General features: G+C 38.5%; 1 protein-coding gene across 13 annotated transcripts in view; it reads right to left on the bottom strand.

The window, feature by feature from the left end:
• RNF19A (ring finger protein 19A, RBR E3 ubiquitin protein ligase) overlaps window positions 1-22,470 on the bottom strand; it is a 60,382-nt gene that overhangs the window by 14,217 nt on the left and 23,695 nt on the right. For 10 of the 13 annotated variants that reach the window (XM_054816090.1, XM_054816094.1, XM_054816092.1 and 7 more), the window contains 2 exons: window positions 7,171-7,925; window positions 1,234-1,442 (listed from right to left, as the gene is read on the bottom strand). In XM_054816090.1, the coding sequence (XP_054672065.1) occupies window positions 1,234-1,442; window positions 7,171-7,787 (826 nt within the window). In that variant the 5' untranslated portion in view covers window positions 7,788-7,925. Of the gene's footprint in view, window positions 1-1,233; window positions 1,443-7,170; window positions 7,926-10,976; window positions 11,051-22,470 lie in introns of all 13 variants that reach the window. The other 3 variants (XM_054816098.1, XM_054816087.1, XM_054816096.1) reach the window with 1 other exon arrangement.

Here is a 22,470-nt window from a genome sequence, read left to right as displayed (position 1 = left end):
GGGACAAGCTATTTACTCAAAGCAGCAGAAATAACTTACAGCTCCTACTGCGGAAGTCCAAGCTTACTGCCTCTGTGCTACTAGGTAGGACAAAGGGAAAAGAGGGGTTCTACTTGGTGTAAAGAATACCCGAATTGGTGCAGAACCATCAGAATCGGTACCTCTACCAACTCCAGTGCAAAAGGACAGTGAGCAGCTTAAAGGATGCACTAGCTATTCCAAGATGGGAACAGATGCACAACCTACAGGGCAGTAACTAAACTGAACAAGTTCTTACAGCACAGGTACGGCAGAGCTACTGCTGTTCATGCTGGCAGTGACTGAAAGGGGACGGAAAGGAGATGGCATGCCAATTTATTTGAAGTTTATTTTTAAATTTATTTGAAAACTAGAGCAAGATGCCAATTTTTAAGATGAGATGAAGTGCCTTGTTAAAATGAGCCAGCAAAACAACAGATTAGAGACTCCCACGACAGCTCTAACTACATTCAAGGTGCAAGAGAGACTCTTCTCCCCAACTATCTATCTTGTTTGGTCAGGGAGACACAAAAGCTGCCAAATAGATCAGTTTGGTGAAACTGAGAGTCAATTATTATCAATAGCAAACTGGACTCTTGCTCTGCATAATACTGCTCTGAACAGTTTATCCTCTTTTTTGTGGAGTTATAAACAAGTTCAATTTTAAGAAAATGGAACTGTTTGCTTTCTGGTATCCAAGACAAATGAGCATTTTATTGAAAAATAGAAATTAGTGCTAACAAACAGATGTCAAACATCATAGCTGGCATCAGACTAACAGTCTTTTCTGAAAGCAAAAAAACAGTGGGTTTGAGTTTTATTTTTAACAGCTTTTATTATTAGCAGCCCTGTGAAATTTCACCTACAGTGGAGAAAATAAGTGTTCCCAGTGTGTAAGTGATACAACTAATCAAGTCTGCCTGCCAAACACAGAGAATGCTTTGCAGCAAGTTCCTTTGACTTCACATTTTTTAGCTACAAAGGTTAAAGTGCTAACAAGCCTGTAAGATTGAAGTCAGGCACTGTGGTCACAGAGTACTTCAAATTGTAACATTTAAAATTTGAATTCAAACTTAAAATTGTATATTTTGTGCTTCTGATAGACAAAGAAGCTAGTATCTACCATGCTACTACTCAGTTCCTTCCCTTTTAGAGTTAACCATGCAAGTGTACTAAAAAGATATTTTACACGCACAGTATCCTAATCATAAATACCTGCTGCTCCAGATTCCTGGCTGTAACTAATAGATGAAGAACGAATTGTTCTCAGGCGGAGACTTTGAGCTCTCTCCTGGCGAGCAGCATCGCAGGTCTGGTTTGGGTGCCAAATCTGCTTACAGTGGTAGCAAAATTCAGTTCCACAGCCTTCTCGTCCACATGTAAGTTTGGGACAGCTGGCACATCCAAAAGCGATCACAGCATATCTTGAATGATCAAGAGGGGCAAGAGAGAATTTTGTTAATAAAAACAGTCTTATCTATAGACAAAAGCAGACAAGACAGCTGCCAGAGCAGCTGAAGCAGGTACAAAGGCAGTAGACATCAGGAGTTGACATCAGGTAGTCAGCATAGGTTCCTTACCATCTGCTTCCACAACTCTATTGCATTAGACTAAGACTGTACAGAAATACTACAATCAGTGTAACACTTTGCTCTTCCCCACCTTAATAACTTCATGCAGTACTGAAATATACCGTATGTACATCTGAATGCAGTACTGTAAGGTTCAGTCACAAAAGAACCACAGTTTAGAAGAGTGGGACAATTTAAACAACTACAAAAAGTTTCAGAAGTGTCCCAGTCACTATGGGCACACCTGAGCTTGACCCTTTCTATAATCTGGGAGGATCCCTGCTAAGTGATCTGTAGTGTAACCCATTACTGTAAAGGCATCTGACTTTGCACTGCATGATATTTTAGTATTTTACTTGTTGCCTTTTATCATGAATACCACTATCTACTTTAAATAGATGTCTGTTTACTCTCTGTATTTTAAAATGTCAAAACAGCACAGCAAGTATTCTATAAACAAGGATTTTGGTTTCTCAGTTAAGACAATTTTTTTTTTTTTTTTTACTTTTTTAAAATGCATTTCAAACTGTAAATGCAGAAATTGGTAAGAGTTCAGGGCCTCATTGCCACCTTTACTCTGACAATACTATAGAGCAGAAAGCTCCAAAAACGTTGAGACTGACAAAACTGTGTTACACGTTTTTGTAATCAGACACTACACAAACAGTTCTATACAATGACAGAGTTGTTGCCACAAATCAGTTCCTCCATCAGGTTTGCACTTTGAAGTTCACATGATAAAAAACACAATGCATACTATAGTTCATACACCTTAATTCCTCCCCATTGTAATTTTTCAATGACTTTATGCAATAGCTTTCTTTTAAATAGAAAACAATACTAGGTCCACTGGTATGAACACTTAAAACAGATCTATAGTTTCATTCATGTGAACGGTCCCCCTGAATAGATTTCAGATTTATAAATGCAGCAGGCCTTAAATTTATGGCTGTTCAAATGAAGGTAATTTTATTTTAAAAGACTAAACTGTCTATTTTTACCCCCTACCCAATTTATAGCATGAAAGTAACTCAAAATACTCTATCAGTAATGATATTAAAAAAATATTCCCACTCGCATATCTATCTTAAAATTTAGCTATCTTCATTTTAGAGTAGCTACATTTGAAGGTCTGTAAAGTTAATGCAAGTCCTATCCCCTTCATTAAGTGTTTTAAAACAGCATGTTTGAGGTTACGCCCCCGACACCCAAGAAGTTCTGCAAACAAATAGGAGTTTTCAACATTTAATTTATGGATGATGCAGTTACAAATAACAGAGATACATGCCTGACTGTTTTCAAACATTTCTTACTTTCCAAGTAAAAATTTGTTTCAGTAATTGCTCTTCTATATTGTTGCCAAGTTAATCAGCTCTATTTTCCCTACTTACAGCAACTGAAGAAGTAATTGCTTTGTATGTACACAAAGAGACTCTGATCCAAACGCTTCTTCAACATAAGGGATACATCCAAGACTCACTAACATTACATCAAACAGTTTCAAGCACAGGCCACAGAATGAAGTATCAATTTATATCCTGCCTCCCATTGCTAATAAAGAATGGGTGCATTGTTTCTTAAGCACCCAGAAAGTACTCCCCCATTTGGGACTGGCATACCTTTAGAAAGTAACTTTTTAGACCAGAGCTAATCTCAGTTCAAACTGTACAAGATTACAGGTTTAATTTCAACATTTTGCATTTATTTTACAGGTGATGTGAAAGCCAAAAGTTCTCATTAGGCTGAGAGAAGGGACAAACAACCAAATTCAAAGTAGTAACGTGTAAAATGAAAACCAGAGGCAAAGAACAATTAATCAAAGAAGGATGTACAGCGAGAACAGGAATGAAGAATTTGCACTCTCGCCCAATCTGCTTTTTGCTTGACAAAGATAAGAAAATCTAGGAATCGCAGCTCTCTTCTAATATTGTCAGCAATACAATCTCAGAGCAAAACCATTAAATAATTCAGACAGAAGAAAAGACACAACACATCTGGAATACTGATTCACTAAGGCTTGTTAAAATAACATCGAAAACTGACACGAAGAAACAGAATCTCATAGCCTGGAACAAAGCCCAAGACGTTTCCTTCTCCGTGCTCCTTCCCCAGGCAACGATCACCTATTTGCCAGTGTCCCCTGCCATGCCAGTGCAGGTAGGTGGCAGCTGGTCCAGACTTTTACAGTATTTCAGGTAACAACACCGATCAGGATGCATTTGAGCTTGCAACAAAAGCTGGGGATGAAGCAGCCAAGGGTCAGAAAGACCACGATGCCAGTGGTACGGACCACTTCTGGCACTGGATTGCTTTAGGGCTAGAGACCCCACAGCTCCCAGCCACCTCCTCCAGGGCTTAACTACAGCAACAGAGGGTCTCCTCCAAACTAGTCTGTAGTTCTCTTGTTGCGAAGATCCTAAGAAGTTCTCCACTGGGACAGGAGAAGTATAATACACTTAATACCGCAGATAGCTTTGTTTCAAGATCTGTTTGTTTCCAGTTCTGCCATTTCTAGGACCTGTTTTTATCCCAAATAGAGTGAAAGACAGCTGAAAGAGGTATTTACTTCTTAACTATTCTTTGTTGTTTCCTGAGAATACAGGGGCCCACGATGTAGGAAGAAAACACCAAACATTATAACAGACCAACCTGGCTTCCCTCCTTTTTTTCCCCTTTGTCCTCCCCCCCCCAAAAAGTTTTTATAATTATTTGCTCTTTAACTGGTCCAGATTTTTGTCCAAGTGTGATGCCCAAACCCTGAAACAGTATTACATAGGATGTTTCATCAATGCTGAGGAGAGTTGAAGCACTGTTATGCACCATCCACTAAGTTCCTTCTTTTACCTATTTGTGCAGTAAATTTTTCCTACCAAAATGCTCTAGTTTGCACCTATTTCCTATTTATTACAGTACTTACTTCTAATTTTAAAGACAGCTTTAAGGAAATAATGCTACCCTCTGAAGTTATTACACCTCTCCTATACTGGGATTAATTGCAAATTTAGTAAATGCATTCCATCCAGCTCCTTCATCAAACATTTGATCTATGCTAAAATCAGGTCAGCTACCATCACAACCCTAACATGTTCTGCCAGTACTACGTATCAAGAACTGTTCAGAAAAAGCCTTCAGTTTTAATTGCATATTGTACAAGTTCATTACAGTTGCCAAAGCAATTAGAAACTGTGACTACTATTGTACCACATAATTGTTAAAGCAAATGTCTGCTGATCTGAAGTTTGTGCATACTGTATGCAATACCTCATCTTTAAACAATGTTTGTTAGCATAGGCTGTTCAGTGAAACTCTGAGTACATTTGCTTCCCTAAACCTCATGCCTCTACAAATCCTTCTTCCATCCTTCTCCTATGCTCCACAACAACATAAATCCCCGTTATTACTTTCTCTACCACTCCCACTTCTCCTTCCCAGCTCCCCCTGGGTGCTTTTCCCCAGCTCCCCCGGCAAACAGTGCTACGGCAGGCTCCCAGCTCAGCACATACCCACTTGCCAGACAACACCACGGTGGCTGTCTGGAAGGTCAAATTTAAAATAGAATTCATATGCAAGTATTTCTCTCGCTGGAGGCATTATTGATGGTCTCTCTTTTGCTCAAGTATTATGGTTTTTTTCCTGAAACTTTTTAGATTAATATATGCTGAATTCTCAACTCCTCCTACCCAGCATATCTGAAGGTGCTAAAGGTTTCAAAAGTCATCAGGAGAAGGATGGATAAAAGACAAAACATGATCACACGAACTCTTCTTTCTTTAGGATGACAACCATAAAGAATGATCCTGCTGAGAAGTATCCAAGTAATCGACTTAATCCAATTTTAAACTAGTAATGAGACTTCAGTGAGGGGGTACTACCTATGTATTAAAAACAGAATCCACCTATCACTGTGAAGCATTTTCTTACCACATGAAATATATTAGGGAAAAATATTGTTATCAAAGGTACAGTTGCCCATATAGTACTAGTTTGTTCCCCTCACACATAAACATTGGCATAGTTTAGCTGCCTGGCAACATACTGTGGGTTTTTTCTACTGGATTCCACCCTCAGAGTAAGGAGCATGCAGTAGAGAATTCAGGAGCAATGATTTAGATCTTTGCTATATACTAATACATTGCTGTGGTCTCACATGATTGCACGGAACTTTAACTTCGCTCTGAAGATCCACTTTTTATTTTTATAATGGTATCATCTACAGAAATTATCATCACAGTTTCTGACCATTTAAAGATACTTAGGAAGTTTTTTTTAAAACAGATGAGAAAACTGAGGCACAAAAAAATAGGCAAGACGAAAAGTCTCCATTAAACAAAGCTACCTTAGTCTACTTACTGAAGTACTAAAAAAAGTATCTGAATGACTGAAATATGGTTTAACAGTTCTTACATACTTCCCCTTACCTTGACTAAGTTTGTCCAGAACACAAAAACTCAGGGAAACTTGAGCAAAGCATACTGCTATATAAGTATTATATCATATATAAGTATTAAGTATTATATTATATTATATTAAGAGCAAGCTGTACTGGTATTGTCCACATGACTTTGTTAAAAGCCCATACAACCAATCCATCTCTCAAATAATTTTTCCTTTTCTGCTCAAACTATACCACAGCAATGTTACCTGCTTCGGATCAGAGGACCTAAGAAACTATCACCTTTCCAGTCCCTGCTTTTGACTCGCATTAACAAATTCTGTTTCATTGAAGTATGAAAGCAAAATTGTATTTCAAATGTTTCTTAACATTTAAATTTGAAAGCCTCCTAAACATTAAGGACCTGAACATTAATATTGGAATATTTAATCTCCCTAATACTCAGTCCTACTTTGCTTGTTCTCTTCCAACATTCTTCCTTTTCTTCTTTCTACTTACTGCTCATCTATGAGGCTTTGAAACAGAGATGTCATCTACCAGTTTTTAGTGTGCACTGCGCATCCATACCACAGTTGTGGCTATAACCTTTAGACATTATAACACAATCAATCTCTAAAAAAGCAACTTGAAGAATGGCATTATGAGACACCAACAGCAGAAAAACGTGATGAGCTGCTGAGCAGTACTCAGCTTACTCACATCAGAATTCAGAATGGTTTCAGAACTGTTAAGTATTAAAGCAATGTTAAAACATTACGTTCCTCAGATAATAAGCAGGAACAAGCTGATTATCATCTTTCATCAGAATCCTGTTGACAGGCAACAAGCAGTGTCTCAAGCAGCCACAAGATGGAAGATATCTGAAGCTGGAAAGACCTTTTTATCAAAGGAAAACCTTCAATCATTTTTTACAGCTAAGAAAACCCCAAAATACCCACTGTGCTTTAACAAATGGACTAAGTTAAAAGCACAGTCACCAAATTTTCAATTCTCTTCAGTCTGAGCTTTGCACTATTGCCTTGGCAGTGCAACTTCTAATTTTTTTTTTTGCCTGCTGCCTGCTACCTACTCGTACAACACATAACAAAATGCTGAAGTAAAGCAATCAACTTTTCAAAAAGCATAATGCTATGAACATTATCTATTTCTGCTGTCACTTTTGTGCAGATATTGGGAAAAAATACATACCCACAATCTGGAGCTGGGCACCACCTACAATCAGGATCGGCAACCAGCCATCGCCTAAGCATAAATTCTTCGTATTTTTCCATCAAGATGTCATCATTTAATATCAAACGAATATCATGAGGATTAAATCGTTCCGAGCATTCTGGACAGCTAATATTAACTCTGCTCTCAGAGATTTCTATCCGGAGATACTGACGCAAGCAATCCACACAAGATCTATGGTGACAAGTCATTATCTCTGGGAACCTGTCCTTGGAGTGCCGCAAAAGGCACAAGGGGCATTCCATGAAGTCTCCACTTGGTTTGCTGCTAGAGGTTGTTCCGTTATCAGAAGAGGTACACGTGGAGAAAATAGAGTTCTTGTCTGTACACATTTCTGAATGAATACTTTCAATACTTGCAATTCCATCAACACCTCCATTTAAATCCCTAGACTTGCGTTTTGTGTCTTTTTTTCTCCGAAAAAGAGAGCCCAATGAAATTCTTCTTTTCTTTGGTGCCTTTTTAACTGATGGCAAGCTCACAGAGGAAGCAGAAGACTGGAGGTCCCGATCAGAGCCCATTTGCCGATGTAAACTCATGTCTAGGTCACTCATAAGAAATGGGTTAAATTTCATATACAACCCTAATCATTTTTAAGGATCAAAATAACAGAGTCAGAGGATGCAGGCATATTATTATGTATTCCAGTTTGAGAGTCTTCATGCAGAAAATTCACAAGTATCCGCTTCCAGCAAATTCTTCAGAGGAATTCCCTATATTAGAAGGAAAGATGAAAAAAAAAAAAAAAAGAGATTAGAATCACATCCATCACTTTTGGTTCTGAAAGATCACAGCACTGTAATGACCTGTTATTCATATTACTACCATCTTCTCACCATCTGGCCCCATACTTCTTTCTGTCAGCTTTTTCTATCCTTTACATCCTTTTCATCTTAACAAGCCTGAAATTTCCCTGTGGTCAAGAAACATCTTTGTTACACTTAACCAGTGCCGAGAACAGCATCTTCAGTCCCTGTTCCCCAAGGGGAGTGGTGTGTGCTTGTATGTGTACAAGTTACCATAACCCAAGGTGATAACTAAGTAAATGTGTAGCAAGTTTTTCTATAAAGCACAGTAAGAGGCTTATAGCATCGAAACTTTTCTGTTTTCTCTACCTTACATTTCCCACATATGCAATAAGATCATGTACAAACCCAATATAATTAAAAGAAATGAAAGATTTTTGTGTGTGTTTTGAATCCATTTAGACTGCCAGCAGAAATTAAGTCACTGTGGCTAAACAACTCAAGATATTCTCAAAACCTAAGGGTTCTCAGAGAAGTATGCAGATGCATATTTATAATGTAAGGCACCTGAATATTTCAGGAAGCAGAGCTGCAGAGTGAGTGACAGCCAACACTGTCTTGCACTTCAACTTCCATATTGCAATTCAAGCAAAGACTAGAGTTCAGGTGATGACATTTGAATTTTTCATCATAATGATTTTTATTTAAAAAAAAAGCTCAAAAACCAGATTCCCATCACATATCAAGATCCCTATGTACAAGATGATGGCAAGGATTTCCTTCTGTTCCCTGTTGCTTAACTGAATGGCTTCAAGAGAGAAAGAAAATTCCTCTCCTATTTTCCTCTTACAGAGAAGACTGCTACAAGAAGTGGCAGATCACCTCCAACCAAAACTACTACCTTCTCCCAAACACGCAAATATTCCCACTTCTTGGAACCTTGACTGTACAAGAGGAATTTTTCTAACTCTCAGTGAACTGTTTCTGTAATGGAAGAATGAGAAGGCAGTTCTTAGGTGACATCAGTGTTGCCTATCTGGATGCAACTAAGTGCGGGCACCATTTCTTTCCTCAGCGTTTCCCAGCTTACTTCCCAGAAAAGGGTGCACTGGGTTTCTATGATTTTACCATAGGATGATAAAATCTGAAACTGGATACTAAAAATAAGTCAAGAGGTAGAAACAAAGGAATGTAGAGGGCCACTGATGATGATACGAAAACGTAATTTTTAACTTATACATCTCGGTATGGAGAAGACGAAAGGAGGCAAAAAACCAACACTGAGGTGAATGCCTCAATTTATCAGAGTCCAAGCAGCCTGCGCATCAGCTAGAGACTGGCTGAAAGATATCCGTATGCTGTACGTCTCTGGGACGGGATCACTGAGATGACTGGGTCGAGATTAGGACATTTCAGAGGAAGACTGACCAGCAGCGGAAACAGGAATCCCTCTCCAAAGAGGAAACACAGAAATAACCCATGGGCTGCCCTGCTCACCAGAGCAATGCATGCAAACCCACTGCTGGGTCCTCTTCAGACTACTGCAGCTTGATATTATATACATGCTAGCAGGTAGCCAATTCAACACTACTCAACTGATACTACCATCTGGTACAGTAGTACCCCACAAGAATACTACCTTCCTCAAGTGTAAAAATTTAAAAGAAAAAAAGAAATACACCAAAAAAAAAGAGTCAACCAAAAACCTCCTTGCATCTCCTGGGTTTGCTAAAAAGAAGTCTTACGTTTTGGGCCACTGGACTTTGTTTTTTTAAGAAAAAAATTTAAAAGCCACTATATTCTATTTTGTCAAACACTGAATTGTTATTACTTCCCCCCCCCCCAATAAAGGAAAATCTTACCTCTGTGGAACACTATCCAAAAAATCTTATTTTATTTCCAGGGTCTAAAATAAAGCATATTTCAAGAACATAACATACTCTTCCTTCCCTCCTAAGGGAACATTTTCAACCTAAAATCTAGTCAAAAGGAATCTCGGATGCTTTACCTGCTTCTGTTCCCAAAACAAGTTTAATTGTTTTACAGCCACTGTTTCTCATTAAGTGAACTAAAACATTCCTTCAGCTAAAGAAAAATGGTGAAACTGAAAAAACTGCTCAACAATGATGACAGAAGGGAACAGTCTTCTCTCTAGGATCTTGGCATGATGTTATATCAGATACCCACAGTTGGTAGATGGCATACTACAAATACACAAAACCTATAGCCTATGGCTGACGGTAAATTAAGTGTTTATGTCTAGAAGTGCAAGAATAACCTTCAAAGCATTGTAACTACATACTTACTTACTAACATTTGTGTGTTCACACAGATACTACCAGGACAGTGGAAAGTGCCATCCTTCCCAAGCCAGGAGAGTCCATAAACAACATGAACAGCAATCAAAGCCCTCACTTCAGGCAAAAAGGTGGGGTTTAAAAAGAAAAAATAAAGAGAGTAGGAAGTAAACACAGTAACACAGCCGTGCCTATGACTACAAACCTTCCCCTCCTCCCTTTCTCTAAAGAGGAAAGAATGAGTATTACAACATTTCTGCCAGTTCCAACAGATGTACAAAATCAAGAAATAGCAGCTCTGGTGACGAACCAGTTGTACTTTTTTTTTTTTAAATAAACAAAGATTCTCCCATGCTCTAAAGAAAGAGACCAGTACGTCCTATAGTTCTCTTTGCGTAATGGGATCTGATAAGCAGTGTCTCAGAAATAGCAGATTGCTCTTCTAAAGAAAACGGTTAAACTTTGTTAGGATTTCTGAATAGAGCAGTTGCCAGTTATTTCAGACAATCATCAATTATGCTCTCTAGATTTAAATGCAGAAAGCTCGTTTTAAAAGCCATACTCTTCCTTATATAGTAATTTTGGATTGCCATTTTAGTGACGTTCAAAGATGACTTTGCTAAAGTGAAAAGATTCAGCAGATGATTTATTACAGGAAAAAATGAAGACAAATGTTAGTATGCTAAGTGATCAGAGCTGTACAAAATCATAAAAGCCTTACTAGCGCGATCTGGAGCACTGGCCAGTTCTCATCATGCCCAACCCCACACGGCACACAGCATCTGCATGTTTTTGCTGACAAAGAAAAGGAAAAAAAATATTTGATTCTGTACAGCCAGAGAACACAACATCTGTATTATTCCAGTAACAAGAAGGCCACATGAAGGAGATATACTGTGTGAAAAATGAAGCTCTGAAATCAAAAGACCTGAAATGAGATGAGACACAAAATCATGGTAATAACAACAAACAATCCGATTTCAAGAGGCAACATTCACTGCAAGTTCTGCACCACTCACTAGTATAAACTCTGTCAACATACAGAAGAAAGTAATGCAGGCAAGGGGATAGAAAAACCACACACAGAGTAGAACTCCGAGAAGCGTAAGCTCACCACTGTCCTCAACGTTTCCTCAAAAGCACTTACCGACTACAGAAAAACCATGTTTCTGGCTTCCCGCCATGCCTAAAGCCCTACCACAAATCCAAATTCCAGCCATGCTTTGCATTCTCCTTGCACCACAGACTACCACAAAACACCAGTTGCCACAGCACAAAACACACCTTGTCATTTGAAGATTTCCAAAAGCACAAATGACATTTACAGACATAACTCCCATAAAGTTCAGTATTTAACTGCTATCTGTTGCTTCAGTAATCCTTCCTAAACTGTTTGCTGGGGAAACCTACCTAACATCCTTCTATAACTCTTTTCGACCATGCCGCTTTGAGTAAATGCTGTTGCTGACCATATAATGGCAGGGGAGGGAAAAGGAAACTGGAATAATCTTGCAAAGGGAGAAGTTTCACCTCAGATGACTGAGGTGAAAAATATCTTCTAGTATGACTCTCCATGACATTACCTTTGCTTGTCTCATCTTGCCAGTTTTAAAACTTTTAGGAAATGCACAAAGGCAGCTGAGTATAGGTCTACCGATTTTGCAAGAAAAGAGTGATAAAGCTCTATTTCTGTAAGCCAGCTGCTGGGGGAGACTAACTCCTTTGTGCTCCTAACTGTCTTCCAAATGTACCAGAGGCACAAGCTCAACATGCTGCCTGCTCCTCTGTCACATGTTCAACCTGGTGTACAAGAGTGACAAATAAGTGAGTGCCATCAGGACAAGCAGCTTCACACACATTTGCAAAATGAAGGCAGGCTTAAACATTTGTGTAGAAAGGAGAAAAACCACCATAAGCATAGATGTAGCTACATCCTCACTAAAACTCTTAAACATTCTCTCATGTCGTTGGTGCTTCAATGGCAAATTTAGACTTTTCCTGGTGGCAAATGAACACTCTTCATTTTAGACATTTGCTTCTCCTGGCAATTTAACCAAGGACTGACTTTGTATTATCAAGAAATAGCTTTCAGTATGCTTAAAACTGACTACTAACAGCTTCCTCCTCTGACATCTGTAATTCCCAACATCTATACTCTGCAGCTACTTTCTGAGATGCACTGTTCCAGCTTAAAGAGAACTGTAACAAAGAAAAACCACAGCTTGAAGTTCATCCACAAACAATGCATCACAGATCTGAAATACATTTCTGCCTCCCTCTTCCAATGAGCATCTCCTGTCAATCACATAGTATCCTGGAATTTCCAAGTTACTATGTCCTTAACACAGAGGTATCTCTAAACACCTAAAAGAGGCCATCAGAAACACTTTTTCCTTTTCCTTTACTCCACGGTCTAAGAACTGTAAAAATAGTGGAATAAAATGTAAAACAAAAATATGCAAAAGCTTATGCTACTAAATGAAATACCAATGCACAGGATTTTTAAACAGCAATCAAGTTTCTCAATTCCATGGGCATTCTTTAAATAAGAATTCATTCCACTATAGTTTTAAAATTGGGAGGGGAAACCCAAACACTTTTGCCTGAGGATTTCTGTAAAATCATACCCCTAACTGCTTTACACATGCCACGGGTTCAACTAAAATTCTGGCATCACTAAGAGTTAAAAGAGAGTCAGGAACAGTCTGAGAGAGCTTAACAGTTTCAACAGCTTTATGCTTCTGTAGCACTATGTGCCATTAAAAAATCCCACCATGCTCGCGTCAATGCACATTGTGTCAGAGCATGCTAGGACTGTTACGTGGTTTAATTACAAATCATTTGGTACATGCAGACCCAACGCTTTGCAACTTGGAAGTCAACAAATGGAAATTATGTTGAAACCACAAAGGTTCTAGAACCTTTATATGCACTAAATTGAAAAATAAAATCCTTTAATGGTTAACATAATGCAGCACAGGTGAAATGCTTAATTGACACAATTAGCAGAATGCACTTATGACCCCTCCAATGTATTTCCCCTCTTAAAAGTAAAATTAAGAATTTTCCATTTAATGTTTAGAAGACTGTAAAGCTATTTGTGTGGCGTTTTTTTGATGTTTTCTAACTTTGATTTCTAATAAAAGGTGAAATTAAAGGGTTGACACTATTTAGATTAAATGGAAGTTTATTCTGTAAAAGAAAGTTAACTAATTTGTATCAGAAGATTTCTCAAGCTTTTAAAACAAGGCCTACAGATACTTAGCAAACATTTACAGTGATTTGTTACAGTATGTCAGGATGCAAAAACAAACTCAGAGTGACTTAATTAAACTCAAACTGAGCTGTGTACAACTACTTTAAAGATATGCTAATCTACATTTTACTTCATTATGGCTCTTCTATTCTGAAAAAGAGGGCACCAGTATGGTAGTTTACATTTTACAAAACTGATCTAAGCAAAAAGTAATTCTTACCTGTCAGACACTTGTGCAGGAAGGTATCTACTTTTCTGTCCTGCTTTGATTTAACAGCCACATATGTGAATGCTTCTCTTAAAGCATGAAGACCATTCGTTATGAAACTTACCAGAATTGCTTCTAAGAGTAAATCTTTTTCAGAGTGAAAATCACTTGATCATTTAGTTAATTAAGCTCTCATTTCTTTATGTTTACAATGGACTACTGATAGCTGCAGAGGCTATTATTTCAAAAATGGGACTCCCAAATCCACAAATGATCAAAGGCAAGTTTTCCAAAACCTTTAGAAGCCTGCCATATTAAGTCTCAAACTTTACATATCCTCTTTAAGCAACAGTAGAACAGCTTCAGTGAATTAATTTCACTTTTTTAATTTATGCAAATTCAAAAAACTGTAAGTTTGAGTTGCCTGCAAGTACCGTACAAAGCATTCACTCACTAATTTCCCACTGGAGTTTGCAGCAGGCTCAGTGAAGGTGCTGACAAGATCTGGGACATGCCCATATCAGCACACAACTGACAAGCAGAACTGAGGAGGGCCTTTATCCTTAAATTGAAAGGAAGTCAAACCCTCTGGGATGAGCCAGCTTGACGCACATAGGCCATTAGACCAGTGCTGAGTGAGGAACGAGGGATCTTCCAGGAGCAAAAGGACTTGCTTTAACATATGGGAATTTCTATAATGCAGTCAGTTTACTTTAGGAATGTCTTCTAATAATTAGGATCAATTTAGAGACACTGTGTAATGCCTTGTTAAAATTAAACAAAAGACTATTACCAGACACCAAGAGCAGACAAACGGTTAGAGCAATTCCCTCATCACACGCAAGCCTTTCTTTTCAGCTGTAAATCTGCACTTCAATTGGAATGTTCACTAAAGCAAGAACAAGGCTGCTATTTATTTGTACAGCATCTTTCAACAAACATTAAAGTAAAACATTATGGTTTCTCTAATCAACTTTATGTCCAGATTATTACTCTGTATTCTAAATCATATTGTAAAACTCCTTGATATTTACGAATACTATTATACAAGAATTTAAGAGAAAAGCACTTATGAGGCAGAGATATTTTAATCTCTTAAAAATCTACACACTGCACTGTTACCATGTCCCAGTTTATTCTGATTTCACTTTATTTTTCCTTAAAGTCCTGTGTCAATTATCTGGAAATTCTATTTTCACTTACAGAACAAAGCAATATTGATTGTAAAACAATGAAGCAAACAATGAACCCGCTTGGGCTCAAAGCCTGAGACAGTCAGACTGACTGGGCACTAAAATCAAAAGTTTAACAGTATTTAAAATACACAGAAGCCTGCAGAGTCACACTGCAAAATTGCCAAAAGTTAACTGATATACAACGTTCCGTTTTAAAATTCACAATAGTATGTAGCACATGACAGACCAATCCTGACAGCTAGAAAAATCCTCAACAGTTCATTAAAAAAAAAAGTTATGCTTCTTCCTTAGAAATTTATGTGCAATACACCCTGTAGCATGTGTCCATGACAGCTGCTATTAGGAAAGGAAGTCTTGCAAGCTGCTCAACTCATTCTGAAAGTCTCTGAACGACTGATTGCCAACTCCAGCAAAACTGTTCCTCTTGCATCTGCTTGTAAAGAAGAGACTGCACTTAAAGTGCCTCCTCTCAGTCTGGTTGGTTGGGTTTTTTCATCACCATCCTTTCAAACCCCAAAGGAACACACCATAACCAAACAAAACAGGTTAGAAGAGAAACATCTTTTCCTCTACGATTCAAATGTTCAGTAAAATTTTTCATCTGTGCTTTCATAAGCAAGATCAGCCATAAGATGGAGTCCCTCTTAAGGGCCCACACTGTACTTTTGCTGACAAATGCCAAACAGGCAAGAATTCCTTAAATTCTAAAAACATTAATTTTTCAAACCAGCAGCATTAAATCTGGGTATATTGAGTGCAACGGTTGACCAAAGCTAAGAACTTAGTGGAAAGATGCTTTCCATTTGTGAATCTCCAGGCCTACATCTATTGCAAATAAGACTAACGGGATCAGTTTTCCCTTATCGACCTGAGCAGAACAGTCTTAGTTCAACCATGCACTCGCTCGCTGTGTCAAAAGCTCATCCTATGCGCTGTGGCACATTACTGTAAGCAAATGTACACCAAACTTGGCCAACAGAAACCAAAGTCTTGGAAACACGGAGGGGGAACAAAACAAAGCATCACTAGAACTTTTATTTTAATCCTTTAATCATTAAAATCCTCACACTAGCACAATTTTTTTCTTACATAAGTGATGGGAATGTATTCTCTTTGTGCAATGATGGGCCTGTATTTTTACTTCTGAATATTGTGGATAGATTTATTTTTATACATACATTGAAGTAATGTTCTAAAATATTTGACTAGCTAGTGGTCTGGAAAGTGGAAGCAACACTAAGGGATTAAAAACTGCACAAGCTGCCTATGCACCAAAAAAAGGTTTAATCTAATTGTATTAATACTTTCAGTTAAACTAGAAACTCTTTCTGACCATCAGCTGAAAAGAAAATTAGCCTTTATGAACGAATCATTGAAAAGACAAATAACTGACCTGCCTGAGACAAATAAGAATTCCCATAAACTCAAAATCTTTCCCATCTCTAAAGTAAAAATATATGGTAAATTCTGCTTTTAAAATCCTAATCATATGTAAGAGTAGTCAATATAAAAGAATGAAGGAACTTAATTCTGAATTCTGTCTTCTGAGAAGGCTTATATGGTATGAACGGATCCTGGTAATTCATCAATGCAGTCTTAAAAGCATAAATGAAACAAAGTAAATTATCTGACAACAGCAATAGCAAAATAATCCCAAAGCAAATTTTCAGAGTTTTTTAGCTCTATGTTTACTTTCATTGAAACCAAGTATTCCCCCATTTTTGGCTTTACTCTTTAAAACTACTGCTGAATAATACCTCAGAATTTCCTGCAGCTGCTTCTTATTCTAAACTATACATTGCAAAATAATCAGATTAAATATATAAACCAGTAAAATAATATCAGACAGTTTTGTTTCCTGCAGTGTCACCAATCCTGCAAGTGGAAAAAATTGCAACACTACCTACTGAATGCTGAGATCATCCCTACAGAAAAACTGCTCCAAAATGAAAATAACCAAGACTTACAAATTTCCAGAATACACAGATGTAATTTCAGGTCTGTAATTTTGCCCAATCAAACAGTAACGGCTACATACTGAATTCTGACAAGCTTTTGTTCTCAGGCGGGCTGTGAAGTTTGCCCTACTATAAAAACCAAACTGAACCAAATGTATCAAGATATAAAATGGGACAAATATTGTAGTAAAGGGATCTGAAAGCAAGAGCAGGAGTTCTGGAGAGACCACACAGACAGAATTTGAACAGCATACCACAGAGACAGCAGCTTGGGGGATATACAAGAGGTAACAGATCTCATTTCCTGGATCCTATTGATTTTTAAGTTCAGCAAGAGGCAGGGGTTTCTGTCTTGCACTGAGGAAAGGTATTATTGACCAGCTGACTGGCAGCATTTTCCAGCTCTGTTTTTTCTCTGGCATAACTAACCTCTATTTTCAGGGAGGGGAGAGAAAAAAAAAAACCCCACCCAAAAGCACGCACTCATCTTGAAATAGCTTTGCCCCAAAATAAGAAGTGCTGGAAATTATTAATGGATTACTATTTAATCCTCTGGTGCTATTTTACTAGTTTTATTAACAAAACAGATATACAGATATACCTTGGATAAAACCAAAGTAGCTAAAAAGGGAGGAAGTTAATAAGAGTTTTTAATTCTTCCAGTGAGATCAAGGTAGGCTGTGTTACCTTACCATGGGATGGGACAAGAACTTGGTCACAGTTTCTGAAAGCCACTGTGACAACTCACAGCAACTTACTAAGCCAGTGTAAACTGACAGTATCTCAGGCCTTGGGAAGTGAATAGCTACTGTGCATGGGTCTCATTTGATCTAAGTCTCTTTACAGAGAAACTAATAATTTTGGTAAATGTAATTCAATATAAAACTTTCAGAAAAACCTGAGTGACTAAGTGAATAATCCAAGCCAGTCTATTCTGGCAGCAGCAAGTCCAGGATAAAGACAGAAACTATGACAGGGTTTTCTGAACTCTTATGGCTAATACCATAACTGCTGAAACTGCCCTCAGGTCAAGTGCAAAGTTATACCAGCATAACTAACCGCTCCTGTTCACTCAAAAAGTGAGATTAGTGCAAAACCTAGTATAACATGCCCAATTCTACTGCTGCCTGGCCTATGAATTTATTCTGTCAGTATGTTAACTGACAAATCCTGCATGGATGTATGTCAAATAACCAAGTCCGGTCTTTCTTTAATAGCAGCTCTAGTTAAACTGATGCAATTTCAGATACAGACCAAGATTTTAAAAAACCCAAAAAACAACAAAAACCAAACCAAAAACCAATGAACAACTGAGAGAGAGGCAAAAACAAAGACAGGGAAAGGTCTAGCCAAGGAAACGAAAATACTCCATCCTGCCAGGAACACTGCTTCTAGCTTCCAGACAGGAAACACTCACTACCTCCAGAAAAACCATTGGCATCAGGAAATGGCAGAAGTACCACAAACATTATCTCACAGCCAAACCTAATGTAGAACGAAAGGAGAACATTAGAAAAAGGTAAAGACAAACAGACTTAGCCATCAAACACATAGATCTTTGAACTTTTCACCTCATGTATTCGTAAGCAATCTTACTGATGCTTCTTTTGGGGAAAGAATTAGTGGAAAGGATTCTTCCAGTCCCACTGAAAATAAATAAATAAATAGAAAAAGATCAGGCTAAAAAGATAGCGCCCATTCAGCACAGACAGGGCAAGAGAAGGAGAATGATCTAGCAGCCTTCACAGACAGACTCCACTAGCATTATAAATAGTGTAAACGCTAGTTAAAAAAGCACAAAGCAAGAAAAAGCTGAACACTTGTCATTGAAAGTACATCAGACGCTGTACCTATGCTGGAAATACAATATGTGCCAACAGGAGGAGTTGTTCTGTCAGCACAGTTATTCCACCTACAACATAATACACTATGCCAAAAAATATGCGATGTCAGCACACAGCAGGATTTAGCCAGGTTGATGCGAGTTTTTCCAAACATTTTTCACTGACAGCAATGCAGTGTAACTGTAACATAGACTGGGGACTAAGCAGAGTTTCTCTATGCAAAACCCTGCTATTTCAAATGGCTAGAAAAGTTAGTGCAAAAACACCCACTCATGGCTTTAAAGACTTACTCTTGTGAAACTTCCTTAGTCCTCATTGCCTCGTTAATGGTATCCACACAAGAAGCAACACGGGGGAGTCTGTGAATCCCCTGCAAGCCACCATGCATTAGCCAGCAGCCCCCCTACAGTCACTACAGTCAGGCAACGCTCCAGGTCACACCGTGCTGATGAAACCTTGGCAATGCTGCGACATTCTGAATTATCAGAATGCTTCACAACAAAACAAATAAATAAATACCCAAAGGTTCCCTGCTGTGCTTAATACATTTAACAACAGAATACAAAGTCAGGAAAAAATGCGTGGGACCCACAGTGATTTTCCTCTGGCAGTTGATTGCCACAGCAGTGCTTAGTGGCACACTCAGCGAGCAACTGCTGGCAAGGAGAAAAGTAAGTGTAGGTCAAGGTGTACTTGCACTATTCCATTTACTTCATGACTTTTAAATTAGCAAGTTACACCTCCATTTCCAAGTTGTATTACTCCACCAGGGGTATTTCTGAAATACAAATCCCCTGCCCTCATGCTTTTGAGGAAGGATTACAAAGCCTTTTTCCCTAACACTTTCCCCCTCCACCACCCCCCTCTATTTACACGTGCAAACTCATGTATTCTAACACATCTTTAAATACACTTTGTCAGATGTTACTTTTTTCCTCCACACAGAATCATCTCAAACAGCTCTTTCCACACAATCGTGGAAACATCATTAGTTAAGCCCCTTTGTGCTACAGACTGTGACACATCGTCCATTTCAAACAGTTACAGGCACAAGAGAAAAAAAATGAAGCAAGCATAATGCAATTCCTAGAAAAGCTACTGTGCTTGTTTTCGCCATTATTCGGAACAGCTATACACTTTCTAATTATAGTCCCTAAACAAATAGGTGTTATTTCAGGTTGTGAGGTAAAACTGTACTGTGTGGTTTTTAAATAGTAACACTGGTATATACCTTCAACTATACCTTTTTTACTAACAGTTTTTAAAAAAATCCCCAACACCTCCAGTCAGATTGAAAAGCTTCCTAGACCACAGAAACAGCGAATTAGTACAGAAGATGCTGCCTCAGCCCAAGAGTACTTGTTAGCCTAAACCTGAGATACAGTCCTCAAACATCAGGATGACTTTTTCCTTCAAAAAGCAGAGTATAAATAATTAGTAAACAGTACAAAAGCTTCTTGTTTATTTTTTAAATCAGCTGCAATACTCCAGAATGACTTTGAATCCTGTCACAGTGACACCCACAGTTCTGCTCTGATGGCTTTAAATATAGCTCTCTTGAGCTGTTTGCATCCAGATAAATCTTAGATGGAACAAGTATCTTAAATTGAATCTAACACACAGGCTTTCATATTTATTTCCAAGTCAAAGATATCTGTTTAATCAGCAATAACAAAAGTCAATCCTCTGTTCATCTTAAAAATAAAATGCCATTTTCTCTGGCTGATCATGAATTCACATGGTGTCTTTTAAGTCCCTGCTTTCTACTTGCAAGTTAACCATCATGAATTTCAGACTGCAGTAGATTACCAATTTCTTTTTGCTTAACTAAACCTAGTGTTAACATTGGAAAAAAATTCCTTGAGCAATACATGTAGTTTGCATCTCAAAAATATTTGCTGGTGTTCCAAGTGAAAATAACTGTTACTGTAATCCCAGTTTAAAGAACTGAAAGCAATATTCTGCACGGCAGGAGTGTCAGGCACAAATATTTACAAAATAATCTGAACCATCTGTAACAAACAACTGGGACAATACATAGTTTGTCAAGTACATTTTCTACCCACAAAAGATATACCTTGAGTAGCAGGCTACAAATATTATGCACAATTATCTACCCCCCACCCTCCCGCTCCAAACTCTGCTTCAATTCCATGCCATTAGCCACGCCAACCAGAGTGACTGAATGTGTGCAATACAAAACCTCACCCTGAAGCTGCTGACGTCAAAGTTTTCTTGCCAACAGATGCTTTGGAAGTAGTTACATAGCACAATGGAGAGACTTAATGTAACTCAGAGGTTGGATTCCTGAATCAGAAAACAAATGCAGAAGAGCAGGAAGAGGGGGGAGGACAAATTCAATTTTTCAGTCCAAGACTATGGCTGTATCAGGCAATCTCTCCACGTGACTGGCTCGTTTTGCAGGCTTCAGGTAAATTCTCTTCTCCAGGAAGAGAACAAAGCAGCAGTGGTAAGAGCCAAAGAGGTCAGCTGAAGCAACCAGCTAGGCAGCAAGGTCACAGTGGCTCGGCAGGAAACAGCCCAAGCCCTCAGCTAGTACACCTTGTCCCTTCAGGCCATGCGGCCTGACCCAGACAGAATAAGGGCAGACAGCAGTGCATCTGTCTTTTTTTCCATCTTCAAAAACAAAACAGATGCCTCAAGTAAGAAACAGTCATTTGAATTATTCTAAAAGCAGAAACTGGAGCCAAAGCTAACAGTTTGTATACTCTGCAGATCACTTAGTACTAAGGGATTCCTGAAACTGCCTGCAGACGCTGTGTCCACAATGGTGGCAGAATACCTCACACTGGCTATCTGGAGAATGAACAACAATACTAAAAAGATCTCAGAAATTAACTCAAAAGACTCCCGTATTCACTCAGCTTTTTACAGCTACAAAGGGTCAACCCTTGCTCCAACCCAACAGCAATAACATTCTGAATTTTCACTCAGGTAGTATCCACTCTCAGCAAGCCACACACAGACATGAAGACACACAAGTGTGATGGCTCATGCCACAGATCCTCAAATGCAAGCTTGTACACAAAAGGACATTGTAAGCCATCTTCACGCCTTACTCTCAGCTATAATAAAAGGCTCCTCACTTCTGTTGGAGCTTCTACCTGACACATAGCGAGTGTCAAATGAAATAGAATAACCCTCACAGAGGACCGCAGTAGCTGAAACAGACTTAAAACATGGATTTTACAAACCTGCACACGAACATTCAAGGATAACGACATTTAGCTTCCACAGACCACTGACAACATGACTTGGTTCTTGAATGAAAATCAGTTCCTGGGAGAAAAACGAGCAGCTGACAGAGAAACCAGACAAACCAGAGATGGGTTGACATTTGAACGAAAACCAACCCCAAAGAGCTTCAAGTTTCATATTCAAAGGGCCACGTCTGCATCTAGATAACCTGGTGACACTAACAAACATTACCTGCAGTTAACTGTAGTTTACTAAGAGATCCCGTTCCAACTCACGTGGACTGTGATCTGGATAAACCTGTATTTGCATTTGCCATCTCGCAGCAAGACCGGATCAATACAAAATACCAGGACACTATGCCAGCTGCTCTTTGGAAAGGTACAGCTATCACAGCAAGAGCTTTCCCCTTCAGCTGCAAGAATTACTACACAGGTATAAATCCTAGGCTCTAGTCTCAACGCAGACTTTTCCTCTGGCTATTGAAACAAATTCAAAAAATGCCGTACGTTTTCTCGGGGAGTGGAGGGGAGGAAA

This window comes from Grus americana, chromosome 2 (genome assembly GCF_028858705.1).
Source record: "Grus americana isolate bGruAme1 chromosome 2, bGruAme1.mat, whole genome shotgun sequence".
NCBI classification, from domain to species: domain Eukaryota; kingdom Metazoa; phylum Chordata; class Aves; order Gruiformes; family Gruidae; genus Grus; species Grus americana.
This window is presented reverse-complemented; position numbering and strand designations above follow the sequence as displayed.